The following is a 16536-nucleotide window of genomic DNA, read 5'->3' on the forward strand; positions in this document are numbered from 1 at the left end:
GGGCGCGGGCTCCTCCACTCCTCCTCCTCCTCCTTCTCCTCCTCCTCCTCCTCCTCCTCCTCCTCCTCCTCCTCCTCCCGCCGCCGCTCCAGTGCCGGCGGGGCTGCGGGGCAGGACCCGCCGCCGAGCATCCTCCGGCCCGCGGGGCTTCGCTGCGCTCCCCGCTGGGGCAGGAGGCGGTGGCAGGTGTCCCCGGCCGGGCAGCCCGGGACCTTTCGGAGCGCCCCCCCTCAGCCGCGGCGTCCGCGGAGCTCGGGTTTAGCGGATCCCTGCCTCCCCGCTCCCGCTCCCGCTCCCGTCCGTCGGTCGGCGGCTGTCGGTGGCGGCGGCCGCGGGACCCGTCGTTCCCCTGCTTGCCCCCGCACCGCCGCCGCTGCGGGAGCGAAGGGGAGACCCGAAAGCCCGGGCGAGCCGCGGGAGAAGATTATGGCGACGTGAACCGGGACGCGGAGCCGCCCGGCCGGAGCCCCCCAGCCCGTACCCCGGCGGAGCGGAGAGAGCGGAGCCGCGCGGCTCCCCCGGCCGAAGCCGCTGTTGGCGGCGGGTCTGCAGGGCCCGCGGCGGAGCGGAGCGGAGCGGAGCGGCCTCCAGCCCTGCCCCAGGTTTGTGAGCTTTTCTTTCCCAGGCGAGACCCCGGGGAAGGCGCGGTCCCGCTGTCGGGGCTGCGCCCGGGGGGCGCGGGGGCTGCCCCGGGGGCTGGGGTCGCGGCACGGGCAGCCCCGCGGGGGTTCCCGCCGCCTCCCGGGCTTTCGGTCCGGCTTATTTCGCCCCGCCGACGGTAGGGGCCGGCCGAGGTCCCGCCGTCCCCCTCGGTGGCACCGCCGGCACCTGGCCGGGCCCCGGCGTCCGCGCTGCCGGGGCCCCGGGCGAGCGCCGCGGCTCGGACCGGCGCTCCGCCGACGGCAGCCCTCGCCCTCGGCTTCCCTCGCCCTCGGCTTCCCTCCCGGCCCCGGCCCCGGCCCCGGCCCCGGCCCCGGCCCCGGCCCCGCGGGGCTGCGGGGCGCTCCCCGGGCTCGGCGCCCGAGGGACGAGTGTTGCGTGAAAGCCCCGAGAGCCAGGAGACTCGCCTCCTTAAACCAACCCCCCGACGGTCAAACCGCAGGCTTGCAGCGAGGCCGGCAGGAATAAAAAAGCCTTTGGGGCGAGCGGAGGGAGATGCGGTCCCCCCCGCTCCCTGGGAGGCAGGAGAAAGCCCGCCCGTCCGGGCTGAGCCGCCCCGGCCTCCGCCGCTCCGTAGGCACCGCGCGTTTCCCGGCATCTTCCAGCTAGTCTCCGTCCTGCTTGCCTCTTTTTTTTTTTTTTTTTCCTTCGCATTCATCGTAAAACGTGGCGAGGCCGGACACTGCCACTTGTAGTTACTGAACGGGGGGCGAGGCGTTAAAAATGGACCCATATGCCTTACTTCAGCGAGTAATTCCTGCAAGAAGTGCATCGCTTTCATTGTTCCTGCTGAGCAGAAAACACACCAATAATTAACAGGTTAATCCTAACTGAGATTATTTAAATCCAGGAATATTTTTAGGACATTGCCCTTTGGGGAAATAAAGGGAGTGTGCTAACAGTGAAAAGTATGTGTTTATATTTGGAGTAACAACAATACAGAAATTAAAGAGAATTAAGAAAGACATCAAAAGTCTCCATCCCATTTCTGTTATTAACTCCTCCATTTCACATCACTGCGCAGCATTTCTGAGCGTAAGCAGTCCAAGTTTTAAAATGTTCTTCCTTTTGAAGACCTGACTTTTAAAATGGATGGAATTCTGAGCCCTTCTATTCAAACTAACCAATCTAGCTAACAGGTAAAGTGCTGCACAAAGGATAATTGTGCTCCATTTATAAATATCGCTTGCTTAAGCAACCCCCAAGAAGGCCAGAATATTTAAACATTCGGTCCCGGTGATGTGCTACTGTTGTTCTCAATGCATGCATGGTGTCCTGGGACTAAAGGATGAGGTTTTAATTTTAAACAAGTTTTTAAAAGGTTGTTTGGCTTAAAAATGTCCTGTGTGATTTGAACACGCTGAAAGGAAAAAATGACTTAAAACTTTTCTTCTGAAATTGGAATATTATTCCCAGCTTCCAAAATAAATGGAAAGTTATATTTTGTTACTGCATAGGGAGTGTGCTTTTAAAATAGCGTTATTTTTTTGAATGTTTTCAGATGCAATTTGCATTATTTTGAATGCGCTTACTGAGTATAGACCGAGTAGTTGCAGAGATTTGATTAGTTAAGGAAGATGTCCATTTTGGTTGTGGTTTGGGAATGTAGAGAACCCTTCCAACAGGAAGGGCAATAAAAACACTCTGATAAAATCAGATCACCCACCCTTTGTTACAGTATCCTAGATCTCAACAGTCTTAATAGGAAGATTTTCTTTTTAAGTGCTTGTTAACTTACTGTTCAGTTAATATCTCTAAGTTATCCACCACTTAATTTTAAATACACGTATATAAATTACTATTTCTGCTTTGGTTATCTGTGAGCTGAAACATATTCATGTATAGTTCTATGTTTTACATGAAATCTGAAGAGGTTAAATTAGTTTACAAAGCAGATTGTTTATTTTTCCAACAGTAAATCTTCCTTTGTTTTTTAACTTTCGTAAAACTAATTGTGAATCCGCATCAAGGCTCTTAAAATCAAACCCAAATCTTTCCAACATTGTAAATTACGGACAAGTGTACTCTGGGAAGATAATACTCTTGCAATGAATTCTGATAAACAGTAAAGCATCAACATATTGCTCAATTTAGAATCTTAGGTTGGCTATCAGAAGTAAATAAATTCTACTTGAGTTAATTATTTTCTCCCTTGGGTTTTCATTATAAAATAATTCACCTTTTAAAAGCCAGAAAAAGATGAACAGAATGGCACACGCAGCAAGCATGATACCATCTCTGCACCACGCAGGGAAGAATACATTAAGCTTTGCTCCATAGGCAAGGTTTTGACATCAAAGGTCTACAAGAATGAAGATGACATGTCATTCCCCCATTCTACTTTCAGATATCGAGGCAACGGAAGGGTTAACTTTAGAAAAATTAATTATACACAATCCCAGAACAATAGTAGTTGGGAGAGGGGAGGAGGGGTGAATTGAATAGTGCTGGAAGCCTATTAGATGCAGTGAGGAAAACTCCCGTTGAGTACAGCATGGCCAGCATTTCACCCAAAGCGTGGTTTTCCACTGGGTATACCCGAGGTTAATTTTACGATGAAGCAAACATGTTACAACTGACACCTGTATTTCCTAAGTTACATCCTAAAGAGCTGCTCTACAAGAAAATCTCCCAAACTAGGTTCTTGTGAAAGAGAACTTTAAGAATTTAGATTGCTTACTTGCCAGATTTCTCTGCTTTGGAATAAAATAAGGACTTTAGTAGAAGTAATAAAGTTTTCAGCTTTCATGAATGGGAATGTGGCCCCTTTTCCAAAAAATGAAATGACCTCAAGCCAAAGCTGTTTCCATGAAATGAAGATCCATGATATAGACAGATTTTTTGGTTCTGGCAATTTAGGATTTCTGTGTGCTGGATGAAATCATGTCAGAGAACTTAAGTATCTTACAGGAATTTTAGTTTAATTCATTTAATCTTTTCTTCCCAACAGCTCGACATTCTCTACTTTGGAGGCTCTTTCTTTTCCTTTTGTCGATAAAGATGAGAAAAAAGTGGATATTGGAAGATCTTAATTTTATCTTTTTTGGTGTGCTCTGTCTCCTTTTCATAGATGGAGGTAAACTAGAACAAGTAAAACGTAAGTAGACTTCAAACAAAGCTGTCACATTCATCCAAATTTGGTATTTTCCTTCTATTTGACAGATGTGGTTCAGGAAAGATCTTCAATCCTAAACTGTGGAACTGCGTTTAAAACCTTCTAATGTTCTTCCTCCTTCTAATCCCACATTTAGTAGAGTCAGGTCACAGCCACGTTCGGGGCACATTTTCCTAAAGCTGTACAGGTTTCATTGCATCATAAAGAACATAACACATCAATTGGAGAATCTGTTTTGTTTCAAATATCCTGAATCAAGAGAGTGCTTAATTCCATTTTAGTGACTTCTGTAAACATCTGACGGATTATCTGGATTTTGTCCCATGTGTAATACTATTGTACTGAAGTTTTCAGCTAGTGTAAAGCTCGTCCAAGACTGTCCTGTTGTGTTCCAAAAACAACCCCATATGAACTGGATTAGATACATCCTTTGAGAAAATTAAGAGTCTAAGCACTGTCAAAAAACTTGATGAGAAGAACTGAAAAGAACACAAACAAAATAAAGGGAGTATTTCTACAAAGCCTGTCATCCGTGGGAGATGTTAACACATTTCAGAAAGCATGGCAAGGAGGAATAATTACCCAAATAAATCTAGGAGTTATTGACTGCTACAGCCTCGTTACTAGCTCTCTGGAATGCTCTCCCCACCTGCATATGCTGGGTTTTGGCCACTTTCTCACAAAATACATTGTTTGCCCTTGAGAAGTAGTTAAAATTTTCAGCCTCAGTATCAACAGCTTCTGCTTCTATGGAAGTAGATTTAAAAAAAAAAAGAAAAAAAAGAGAAGAAAAGGAGAAAAAAAAAAAAAAAAGAGAGAGTGAGTTCCAAAAAGGCTACCTTCTCCGCTGAACTTACAAGAAAACAATGTGCAGGTATTCCTGTTCAAAGAAAGCACAGTGTGAGAAATTACCTAACTGCAGTTCAGCTGTCTACTTTTTCTGATCCTGCATTTCATTTGTCATGCTTTTGTGAAGTGTAAAGTGAAAGCGGATCACTTCACAGTTGCTACTAATAATCCCTACCTCTTGCTACCTTCTTTTAGCCCAGTAAGTGTGAAGAATGTCCCTTGCTTGGATTATCACTTGGAAGACAGGTATTTTGTTTTATACCCTGAAGTATCATCTATACTGAGGGTAATGAATTAAGCGGAATTTGAACATCATTAAGATTACAGGAAGGAATTCTCTCATGGAAACACATGAGAAACACCCTTTTATTGAAGAAATTTGAATTTTCAGTGTGAAACCATAATGTGACAGGGAGAGACAGGGCAGTAATGTCTGAGAGGTAGATGGATATATGCAAAACTGCACTTGCAAGATGAGCAGTGCTTAATGAACAGAAAGATCTTAAAATATTTTGAATGCTGATGCATATGTAAGTCAGCACAAGTTGTTCTGAAATACTAGGACAAACTTTTATTATGTTGTTAAAATATGGAGATACTGAACACGCAGTGTAAATACAGTGCATTTATCTTCCTTTTGCAGACCCCTTGTTCAAAATCTCTCTGCTGTACAACCTGGGATTTTCCTGAGTCGAGCCAATTGCTTTGGTTTTGCAGTGAAAAGGTTTTGTAAACTTGTCTGAGCAATCAAGCACTTTAATTTTGTTACCTAAACAGGATCTTAGCCTGTGTTTTTGCAGGTGAAAGGATAAACTCACCCTGTATGAAAGCCTTTTTGTCAGCTATTTCAGGAGCTGCAATTTTGGAAAGATGGGAAGCCATGTCATTTATTTTGGTTTGGGAGGTTAGAAACAATAGCACATGAAATTAAGGGTATTTCCATTGTGTGATTTTCCAGTGAAAGAAAAATTGTAATTCTTTACAAAATTTTATCTACTATCCACAAACATAGTTTACAGAGAACACTGCACACCTAAAACCACTTTGTAAGTACGGAATGGGAACATTCATTCATACCTTTTTCAATTCTTTACTGTTTTACAGATTCAGATACATACTGTGTGTTTCAAGATAAGAAGTATCGTGTAGGAGAAAGATGGCATCCTTACCTAGAACCCTATGGCCTTGTTTACTGCGTTAATTGTCTTTGCTCAGAGGTAGGACTGCTGAGTTATTGATCCTACAACTTCTTCTACATGCTTAATTGACTAGAATCCTTTATGTTGTATCTACAATTTGACAAAGCCCAGACCTGTTTTCACTAGTGGGTCCTGATCATGCTGCAGGAAATGGAGGCAGGTGATCCTAGTGAAGGGAAAACATTAACAGAGAAAGCCAATACTAGCAAAAAATGCTTGCATGGTGTAGACAAAACAGGTCCTTAACTAGCCAGAAGCTTTGTCAATGCTGAGCATTACATCTTGAATAATTGGACCCCACTACCTAAATATAATCCTTGCAGTTCCATCAATATGGAGGATTATGCTAAACCTGAATTTGGTAGTGTTTTGATCAATGTACAATGTCCGCATCTTCAGAGGAATTTCCACAGTCAAAGCATCTGCTGCCCTAAAGCGCTGAAGGAACAGGCTTGGATATCACTGTTTGTAAAAATGTATGAAAGAAGAATGAGATGATGAAAAATGAGAAAAGTGTATGGAGAACAGAGAGAATTGGGTAGGATGTGAAAGGAGATGTCCTTGGCTACCATCAGTTAATGCCTGGTAGGAAGATACAGCAGTCATAGATCCCCTAAGTATGTCAAATGCAGCTGGGGGGGTCAGGAAAATGAGGGCAGAATATGTCCCTTGGAGTATTTCAAAATGACTAAAGAATAAGGGATTTGATCACTAACACATGAGGCACTCCAGATGCTGAGTTTTGTCTGCTGTATTTAATGCAGAATAAAGTTTTCTTGGCTATTTCCCCCCCTGCAAGTGTAAAATATTGGGCCCCCATGCAGCATTTGTTCTGGGGGATCTGCTACTACAATTCAGTGCAGAGATGCACAAACAGTAGTCCCACAAGCTTGGCTTTACCTCAGATGTGTGCAGCAGAATGCATCTGTAAGAGGAAAAAGCAATGTAGCAGGAAGAAAAGGAAAAGTCCCTGATTATAGCAAAAAGGAGTTTCCACTCACTTTTGCTGATCTATATGCAAAGTTGAAAACGCCCTCAGAGTCCATGTGTGGTAAAACACTCTAAATTGCTGGAAGGCTGTCTTGGGTGGGGATGAAATTCACTGGAAACCCTAGAGATCTGGATACAAATCATGGCTCAATGATTTTTAGGAAGATGTTAGACGGTCTGGGGGGATGGGAAAGTGCATGGAATGCTCCCCTAGAGAACAGCACTGCTGTGATCCAGGCATACCCACGCACTGTGAGGCTCCAACAAATGAGTACATTTTATTTCTTTCTCTCGCACATGGGCACGGAAGAACAGAGTGACAGTTTAGGGCAACAAGGTTGGTAAAGAAGGAAACTGTGCTAATTATCAGTACATGCAACTCAGAAGTGGTTCTGGACTCTACTTCCTTGTTTGCTCTGTTTTACCTTTGTTGTACTCTGAGGGTGCAAAATGTAACTTGGGGTTATTTCAGCAGTGAGGATGCTGAGGGATCTCTGGGATGTGACTCTTGTTGCCTGGAAGGAGGACTCCAAATAACAACTGCAGCATCCAGCCATTCAGTTGAGCTTTGTCCTGTCCAAAAGAAATGTCCTCAGAACACTGACCTACAGTGAAAGCTCCAGAGCATCAGGAAACTCTCAATAATTTATAATTTTTAACAAAATTAAGGCTAGATAAAGCATTAGAAAACATGCCATGCCATAGCACAAGCACAGACCTTAAACCAAATATTACAGCATAAAAAATGAAACTAAAGTGTGCTACTGACAGCAAATAAGAGAGACCTAAGTGCAACCCACCCATGATTCCCTGGCAGTAAATCAGTTAGGCAAAGGGTATGTACAGAGTGTGAAGCAGCAACCTACTCCCTCACACTGCAGAGAAAAGCAAAAAAAATCCCCAGGAATCTTCATCTCCAGTGTGGCCAAGATTTCTTTGCTGGCCTCAAACATCATGATCCATATGATCTCTGCACAAAACAAGTCATATCAGCCAGGCAACAGACCAAGATCTCTGATCCATCTCTAAACAACAGTCTGCCTGTCCATCCCCCCTAACGCATACGCTTCTGATCTTTAAGAAAAAGGCGAGACAAATTAACTAACTAAACAGAAGCCAAATTATTCAGCCTGGGTTAAAAAAAAAAAAAAAATAGCCTTCCTGTTTTTGTGTGTATGTAGTATTGTATTTTTACAAGTTATAATTACATACTTAAACCAGAATAAAACTAAACATAATTCAGTGTTCTCACCCTGTTCCCCCTTTCATTTACAACCCTTCCTCCCCCCACCCAGTACACAGTGGAGACTGTTGACTGCTACTGTCAGGTAAATTGGACCACTCACAATTTGTCAGATCATTATTTTACTCTCTAAAATACAGCAGCTTTTTGCTTGTGTTCATAGTCAGGGGCTAAAGTGAATCCTCTCCACCCTTAGTACTGATAACACAGCTTGGGAAGAGGGATGCATTGTTACTCTTTGGGTATCTGATGCAGAAATGCTAACTGTGGCCCTGGCTCACAGATGCCTACAGGAGCTTAAGTCCTATTCTAGTCAGTAGGGCTTGGTCTCCCAAATGTCACTGTGAATCTAAGTGTAAGATCAGTCTTAGCAATCACAAGATCAGTTAGAATAGTTCTGTCCTGCTGCAAATAGTGGACTACGGCAGGCAGGACAGAGGAGCGAAGCAGGCCTGCAGAATTTTTATCACAGCTGATCATGCACAGAAAGTAAACATTCACCTCGGGAGATTTCACAGGACTGATAATTAAAAAGGGAGTGAGGCCATGGAACAGGACAAGTAAGCAACATGGGTGGAGCCAGGCCAGCAGACAGTGGCAGCCTTTCTTCTACAGCAGTGCTTTATAGGCTCTCAGCTGATGGTCTACTGGGCAAGGAGCTGTGCAGACCAGTGATAGTCCCCACCCCACAAAGAGTCTACAGCCTAAAATTTGCTCCTCCTCTATAAAATCAGTATATTTAATTTCAATCATAATTGGAACCAGATGATGATACCATTTTTAGTGTCTTTTTCTAAAGCAGATGCACAAATGTAGTTTGTGGGTAGTAGTGATCTAACAGTACGATTCCAGCCTGTGGTCTGCAGATATTTAGGAGTCAATGGATTATTTTGAAAGAGATGGCTAGAAAAGCCTATACATATGCTATCTAAGGGAGTCTGCGCCTCCACTGGAAACACTGCAGTCCTCCAGAAGGCATATGAAAGTGATGTGGTTTTATTCCTGACACCACCTAAAACTACAGTCATGGCATAGTATCAGTGTTCATGCTAAAAGATTGTTCTTGCTATAAACACGAGCAACTCAGAGCTAAATTAGGAGGATGAATTATAGATGGGAAATGGGAATTTGAAATGGATGGTCTTTTCTGGTTACAGACACTGGAGAATGAAAATTCCCTGTTTTAATTATAAATCAAACTTAGATGTGGTCAAATAGAATATTATGTTAACAACATGAATAATGAACACTATTCCCAAGACTTGCTCATATTCCTTAGAAAAATGGCTACTTACCAACTAGTGTTTTTTGTCTACTGGGGAACCCATTAAATGAAAACAAAAGATTCTCCACAGTTTTCAGGAACAATTGCAGACGCTATTGTCTCTTGCGGTCTTGAACTAACCCTCAGTAGGGGATATCTCAGAGACCTACCATTCATTATCTGTGTCTTAGTTTTGGAAATGCAATTCCTAAGCATAATCTGCTCAAAAGAAAAACACAAATGAAGATTGTTGCAATCCATTTTTAGGCATTTCTTCTGATTTTAAGGTTTGTTTGGATTTCTGCTGCATTCTGACCTCCAGCATAAATTCAGAGGCAGTGAAAGTAGTCTGGGCTTACCCTCGTGTGAGTGAAATCAGAATGTTGTAAAAAGGCTTTTTTTTTTTTTTTAAATAAGAACACAGAAATTTGTAAGACAGCCGATTTCATTAAAGTATTGTATTATGTTCCACCTGCAGAATGGAAATGTACTGTGCAGCAGAATAAGATGCCCAAGTCTACACTGTCCTTCCCCTGTGCATGTACCACAGCTGTGCTGCCCACGATGCCCAGGTAATTCCTACTAATGACATACAGTCCTTTCTGAAATAGTTATTTAATACACTGAGTAACAGCAAAATTAAATGTCTGTGCTGGGAAACTTCTGTGAAGTAAACATCCTTCTATATCCATATAGGTCATGAGACACTTGTCCTACAGTAAGTTACAGTATTTCCTATACTGGTTTCTTTTTAGGAAATCAGAAGTATAAATTTGGGAAGGGATCAGGTAAGCTACCAAGTCCAGTCCCCTACAATCCAGGCAGAAGGTAGCAGAAGTTTCACTGCTTGGGTCCGTGGACCATCTGCTCCCCAATTCTTCCCTTATCTGTAAACTCCATCGCAATAAAACCCCATCCCACAAACTTCCTAGGTTTCTGCTTTTGGTGCTTTTCATAAGAGCAGGCTAAAATACATTGTTATTTGCAATGGTTCTCTATTAACAAGCAATTCAAAATTGCTGTGGCAAATGTGCATTTGTATAGTATCACTGCACAACCAGTCTGGTAACATTTGCCTTTTATATCTCAAATCCAGGCATAGCTTCATAATTAGTAGAGACTGTTGTAAATCATAGAAGCAGTGCTGTAGAAGTTTATGACTATATAAATCCAATTGGATACTGTATAGTAAATTCCTCCAGACTGTACATTTATTATATGCTCATTATTAAGAGCCACTGTATGAAAGAGACTAAGCAGGATCTTTCACGAGGCTGTTACAACATTCCCGACATGGCCTAATGGCTGGTAGATTTGACTGGAGCTTTTCCCTAAATGTCTGTCTTAGTGGCACCCCTCATTTCCACTTATAAAAGAGTATTCATGCAGCATCATAGAAAGGGTTTTTATTTTACTTTCTCTGGAGAGTTTCATTGTCTGAAGGAAACAGCTGTTCCCTGATCAAAACCTGTGAGCAGGAGGCAATATGCAATGGTGGAGGGACATGAGTGCACAAGCAGTTTGCTGTTCAGCTGGCATTGGAGTGTGTTCATTGCACTTACTGGAGAATAAATGGCACCCACATGTCAATTTTTGGTAGGATTCATCTGTCCTGACAATCATATACATCTGTCTATCAGATATGTATATCAATATGTGATCCAGGTATCTAGAATCCTTTTTTGGAGTGATGAAGAAGCATTTCAGGTGCGTAACTCATCTGATGCCATGATGCCACTCTTCTTGTGTCCCAGGATGAGATTCATCCCATTCAACTTTAGATCCAACACTTTGGCATCTAGTTGATGGTAGAGTTTTATCTAGGATGGTCTAATACATAGGAAAGGAAGTTTGTAAGGCAGTATGCTTTATTTGACCAACTAGTACTGTTAGATTAAGTGGCAAGACGCTGGGAACGTGAACCCCTTTTCTGTTTTCAGATCAAAAGGAGGACTGGTGTGCCGGTGTGCCCAAAACCTGGTCTATTTTTCCAGCTAATCTAAACTTCAGTTGGCAAGGGAATCATCTAGATACCCTTTATAGCTGTTGGAAACATGCTGTCCCCAGAGGGTGATTCATCCTGTTAGCCAGAATGAGAAGAATTTTTCCCTGGGGATGCCTGCCTCTCTCCACTGATTATTGAGGGAGCACAGGCAAATAGCTCACATTAGATGCTTACTTTTTTGACAGCTTAAGTTAAATCACAAAAATCCCACTCTCAGTATGTAATTGGCATTTGGGGTACGGAACTTTTTCTTTTTTTTTTTTTTTTTTTAATATCTCTGTACAGTATTTAGTACAGAAACATAAAAATGCTTCTAGATTGACTGGTTTTGCTTCAAGTGCTCTTTGGCAGTGAACTGTTTGGCTTTTTTCTGTTCATGAGGCTGTAAATGTTGTGACACCTATCAAGATTTTAAAACATTCTACAGTGACCTAGTAAGGAAGATGAAGGGCCCCTGTAAACTCTCAAGTCCTTATTACCAAATTAAGTTCTTGCTATTCACAGCCTTCAGCTAGAATTTTGTACTGTGTGTTTAAACTGATAAATCCAGAAAATTATCAGAATGAGTCTTTCCTGAATTGTGATCCATTATCTTCTCTTAACTGCTCCTACAGTCTATCTATAGTCTATATTCTACATATGGTGGGCCATTAAATTGCTAGCTGGGCAGCATCTCATTAAAAATGAGAGTCCCACAAAGGTTTATTTTTTTCCCTAATTGAATCTGTAATTCAGATAGATCTGCACCAAAGTTAGGCAAAAGAGGACCAGGAATCTACTGTGATTTCAGGGGTTATTTGCATTCTGCTTTCTGCAGTGATTATGCACATTGTATTTGGTGCTCTATCTTCAGTGGTAATGTTTATGATCTGAATAGGAATCTCAAGCATTCTCGCACATTTTATGCCAGCTTTCCATTCCTATGTGTATGGCATACAATGTCTTTTGTGCAGCATCCCATGATATGCAGGAAATTCACTTCTCTGGTTTCCCTGGTTATTTTTTAATGGAACGTGCCAGAGCTCTGGCCATCAGCCATCCATTCGAATTACTCTCATAAATGCTCATTATATTCTGTCACGTATGTTTCCCCTCAGTTTCTCAAGCTGCATTTCAGAAATGAGTAGTGCTAGTCACAGTGACTTTGGGCTCTTCCTCCTGCCTTTCTGCAGGCCTTGCAGAGTGTAACTGCCCAAATAACTGCCTCCTTATTTAATGAAGCAGAGGTAATGCCAGGAGGCAGCAACTTTCATTGGAAACTGAACTTCATAACTACCTAAGTGGAGGAGCTGTTGAAGGGATTCCTTTGAGAAAAGTTGGCACTGCTCTCCCCTTGGAATTAATGTCTCCTGCATCCATAGTGACACTGGACTTGCTGACACAAAGAGATGCAGTGTTTGTATCCTGTCTCCCTGGCACCAGCCACCATGAATCTTAAGTAGTTGTCAGACATATGTTATGAAGCATCTTCTACTTTTCACCAGTGGTTCAATCCTACCAGCTTCTATCATAGATTCACTGCTTTTTTTTTTTTTTGAAACCCATTCTTTCTAGCATTGGCAAAATCCAGACCTTGTGTCTTACACAGAACTAGATATTCCTCCCTTTTGCAGCTCTGAAAAGTATTTTACTATCTGAATTAGATTCTTGTCATTACACATATGTGATCCAAAATAGTAGGTTCACATTCATTGGGACTCTTTTTACACATTAGTGAGACCCAAAACGACATCACGTGCTTCCAAGCTTGAATTCCGTCCCTCCACCTTAGGATGCTCCAGGCACTGTCAGAGGGGAGGTGACTGATAGAGTCAGGGAGAGAATTCACCATGATTCTCAGAGCTGGAGCAGTTCTTGAGCTCGAGTGGACTTCAGACCTCCTGCCTCCTGTCATAAAAATAAACTTAATGTACAAGTTCTTCAAGCATTTAGCTGCAGCTGTCTTTTATGGCACTACTATGGACAGTGCCTTTATAAATGGAACATTTATTGTAGATAGTATCATTTCTACATGGAATGATTGCAAATCAAAGCATTTAGAGTCTAGTTAAAGATCCAAATTTTTGAGTACACTCTGGAATATGTAAATCTAAGATGGGGGAAGCTTACATCAGAAGCAAAAATGCACAATTGCAGGATTTAAAAGGGGTTTCCATATTCCACTTGCTGGTTTGATTTCTCAGCAGATAAGGCTGCACACTGATGTATGAATCAGCCCATCTGGCTCTAGTATTTTTAAGCTTGCAGCCCTGACTAAACACACTGGCTTCCAAGAACGTTCATGATTAGTAACACATTTAAGTTTAAGCTCCTTTGGTACTATGATTCTTCTGTATCAAATTCAAACCACTTTTCTGATGTACTTTTCATTGTTCTTTAGATATTGAAATAACAACAAAATGCCAAGTGGTACCTATATACATAGGTGGACTAAATACAAAGGTGAACCAGATTAGGTATCTCACAATAGTGGTCTGAGAATATCACCTAAAAATAAATGAGGCTGTGTCTGCACAATAGACTGCAGCATGGCTTAGTAATACCTGTGTATTTGAACTAGCTATTTTGGATCCTGGAAGCAGCCTAGTTAGGACAGTGCAGAACTCACTGCACTGCAAATCTTGCTTAAGAAGCAGGAAAAATGCACCTGCAATGAGCTCAGTGCTACCTTTTCTCAATTTCTTCCAGTAACTGAGCTAGTCCAGGTAACACACCGCACTCTGTAGTGTAGATATTCTTAAAGACTCAGCCTTGCAAGGTGCTGACTATGTACACCACCTGTTGACCTGATACACATCGTATATATAAACACAGAAGCATGTGTATAATACAATGCATCTTGCACTGAATTACTACCAAAATCTTCAACCTGGGCAGTTGGAATGCTCTGGTGGAATGATTTCCCACTGCAGAATGCACATATAGTAAACTATTTGGTGAAGAGGTGTTGTGTTCTACCCAGCTCAGACACCAGAGCTGCCAGGCTCTCAGTTCTAGTCTTCTTACCCCTCAATTCAGAAGAACCCAATCTATTTCGCAAATATTTGTGGGATGGAGGAAGGCATATTGTGCCCAACTGTTCCATTCTCTGCACAATTCTTGTTGCTACCACCTACGCTTCTCATACCACTAAGTGAGAAACTCATGGCCCAGATCTCACTGAAGTTACAAGGAGTTTTAATTACCTTAAATAGATGGGTGTGAGGCTTGAATAGGAAAGAGAAAAAACCCATATGAATATGGTAATTCTAAGACATGTTCACATGGTCTCTTACTGAGCAGATACTGTTTTCTATGCTGTTAGTAAAAGAACAGTTGTTACCTCCCATATAAAATGTACCTCTGTTGACTGATGCTACACTTCTGAAATTAAAGTCGGAAACACTTCATATCCTGAATTCCAGACTGAAAACAGACTATTATAGCAATACTCAAGATCAAGAATTTTTATGAGTAACCTGGCAAAGGGCATATCATCCTTCTAAAAGTTGTGCCTGAACCAATATGCATGGTTCAAACACCTAAGTATTTAATGAGAATTTGGAGATGGATCCAGACTTCACATATGACTTGTGAAACTTTAGAACTCTCCACTGTCCAAAAGATCAGCTCTTTGCCCTACCATGAAGGATCTTCAAGGTTCTCAACCCTGACAAGTTGTCAACACAGAAAACCTTTTCCCTGCTGTATGTTAATCTGTCCCTCTATTGCCTAAGTCCCCAGGCAGCAGAATTTCTTCATGAACTGTGCTGCCAAAACACCCACTTTCCATCTTACCTCATAAAAATATTTGAGACCATTGATCATGCAGCAGTATAAACAATCTCTGAGGTCTCATGTAATGGTGAAAGGATTAAGGAAGAAGGCCACAGGGAGATTCTCACGAGAAGAATGATATGCAGATAGCACTTCTTTCTTTCATGATTCTTCTTCTGAAATTTGAATTTGATAGCAGCAAATATTATAGCTAGTGAGCGTTGATACATAGTGTTATTTTGAGATAGTAATTAAAAAAAAAGGCTTCTTACAAAGGTGCCTCCTAAAGGCCTAGATGTAGTCTGAGATGAAAACAACAGAGCAGTAACAGCTGTGATTTTATGAAAGACTTGATGAACTATGAAGAAATCTTATCAAATCCATCACCTGTGGAAAACAACACTACCCTGTAAGTGATTTTGATAGTGAATTCTTAGTCCCCTACACACAGCTGATGGCAGCACTGTGCTTGACACATGAAGGGCACTCCAACTAGCAGGGATTAAGGAACAGTAGAGGACAATCTCTGTAATTCACTAATTGAGAATGGTTAAATCTTGGCAGAAATGTTCAGATGAAAAAAAATCTAGGGCAGCACAAGCATCAGTAAAGTTAGGTATTGAAAGTATAACATTATAATAACTGGGTTTCCCTTCACACACCTCTTTTGTAGCCATCAACAATTAGCATTGAAGGAGTTCAAACATCTGACCTACATGTCACCTACAAAGTCTAATCTATCAGTGACAGCATAGTGTACTGCATATACAACTGAAAGTCCCTGGAAGCGTCTCTGTACAAACACAGTGCTAAAAGACGTGAGGAAAAAGCAAACTCAGTATGCAGAAAGAGATTTCTGTACAATTACTTTTGGAATAAAGAGTGAGGAAACTTCAGGAATAATGTTGTGGTGGGTTGACCCTGCTTGGATGCCAGGTGCCCACCAAAGCTGCCCCATCACTCCCCCTCCTCAGCTGGACGGGGGAGAGAAAATATAACAAAAGGCTCGTGGGTCAAGATAAGGACAGTTTAATAAAGTGATAGCAAAGGTCGCGCGCGAAAGCAAAGAAAAAAACAAATGATGTTATTCTCTACTTCCCATCAGCAGGTGATGTCTAGTCACTTCTCGGTAAGCGGGGCTTCGGTATGCATAGTGGTTGCTCCGGAAGACAAAATGCCCCCGCCTTCCGTCTCCCTTCACTTAGCTTTTATATCTGAGCTGACGTCATATGGTATGGAATATCTGTTTGGTTAGTTTAGGTCAGCTGTCCTGGTTATGTCCCCTCCCAAGATCTTGCCCTGCCCCAGCCTGCCATTGAGGGGAGGGCAAAAATGTTGGAGAGACAGCCTTGATGCTGTGCCAGCACTGCTCAGCAGTAGCCAAAACACTGGTGTGCTATCAACACCTTTCTAGCTACTGATGCAGAGCACAGTGCTATGAGGGCTGCTATGGGG

General features: G+C 42.4%; 1 protein-coding gene across 3 annotated transcripts in view; it reads left to right on the forward strand.

Moving 5' to 3' along the window:
* The first annotated feature begins 273 nt into the window (after positions 1 to 273).
* The window catches only part of CHRDL1 (chordin like 1), a 45652-nt gene continuing 29389 nt past the window's right edge, over positions 274 to 16536 (forward strand). For 2 of the 3 annotated variants that reach the window (XM_049827828.1, XM_049827827.1), the window contains exons 1-4: positions 274 to 602; positions 3611 to 3757; positions 5729 to 5841; positions 9799 to 9892. In XM_049827828.1, the coding sequence (XP_049683785.1) occupies positions 3661 to 3757; positions 5729 to 5841; positions 9799 to 9892 (304 nt within the window). In that variant the 5' untranslated portion in view covers positions 274 to 602; positions 3611 to 3660. The remainder of the gene's footprint in view (positions 603 to 3610; positions 3758 to 5728; positions 5842 to 9798; positions 9893 to 16536) is intronic. The other variant, XM_049827825.1, reaches the window with a different exon arrangement.

The sequence above is a fragment of the Accipiter gentilis genome, chromosome 24 (genome assembly GCF_929443795.1).
Source record: "Accipiter gentilis chromosome 24, bAccGen1.1, whole genome shotgun sequence".
Classification (NCBI taxonomy): domain Eukaryota; kingdom Metazoa; phylum Chordata; class Aves; order Accipitriformes; family Accipitridae; genus Astur; species Astur gentilis.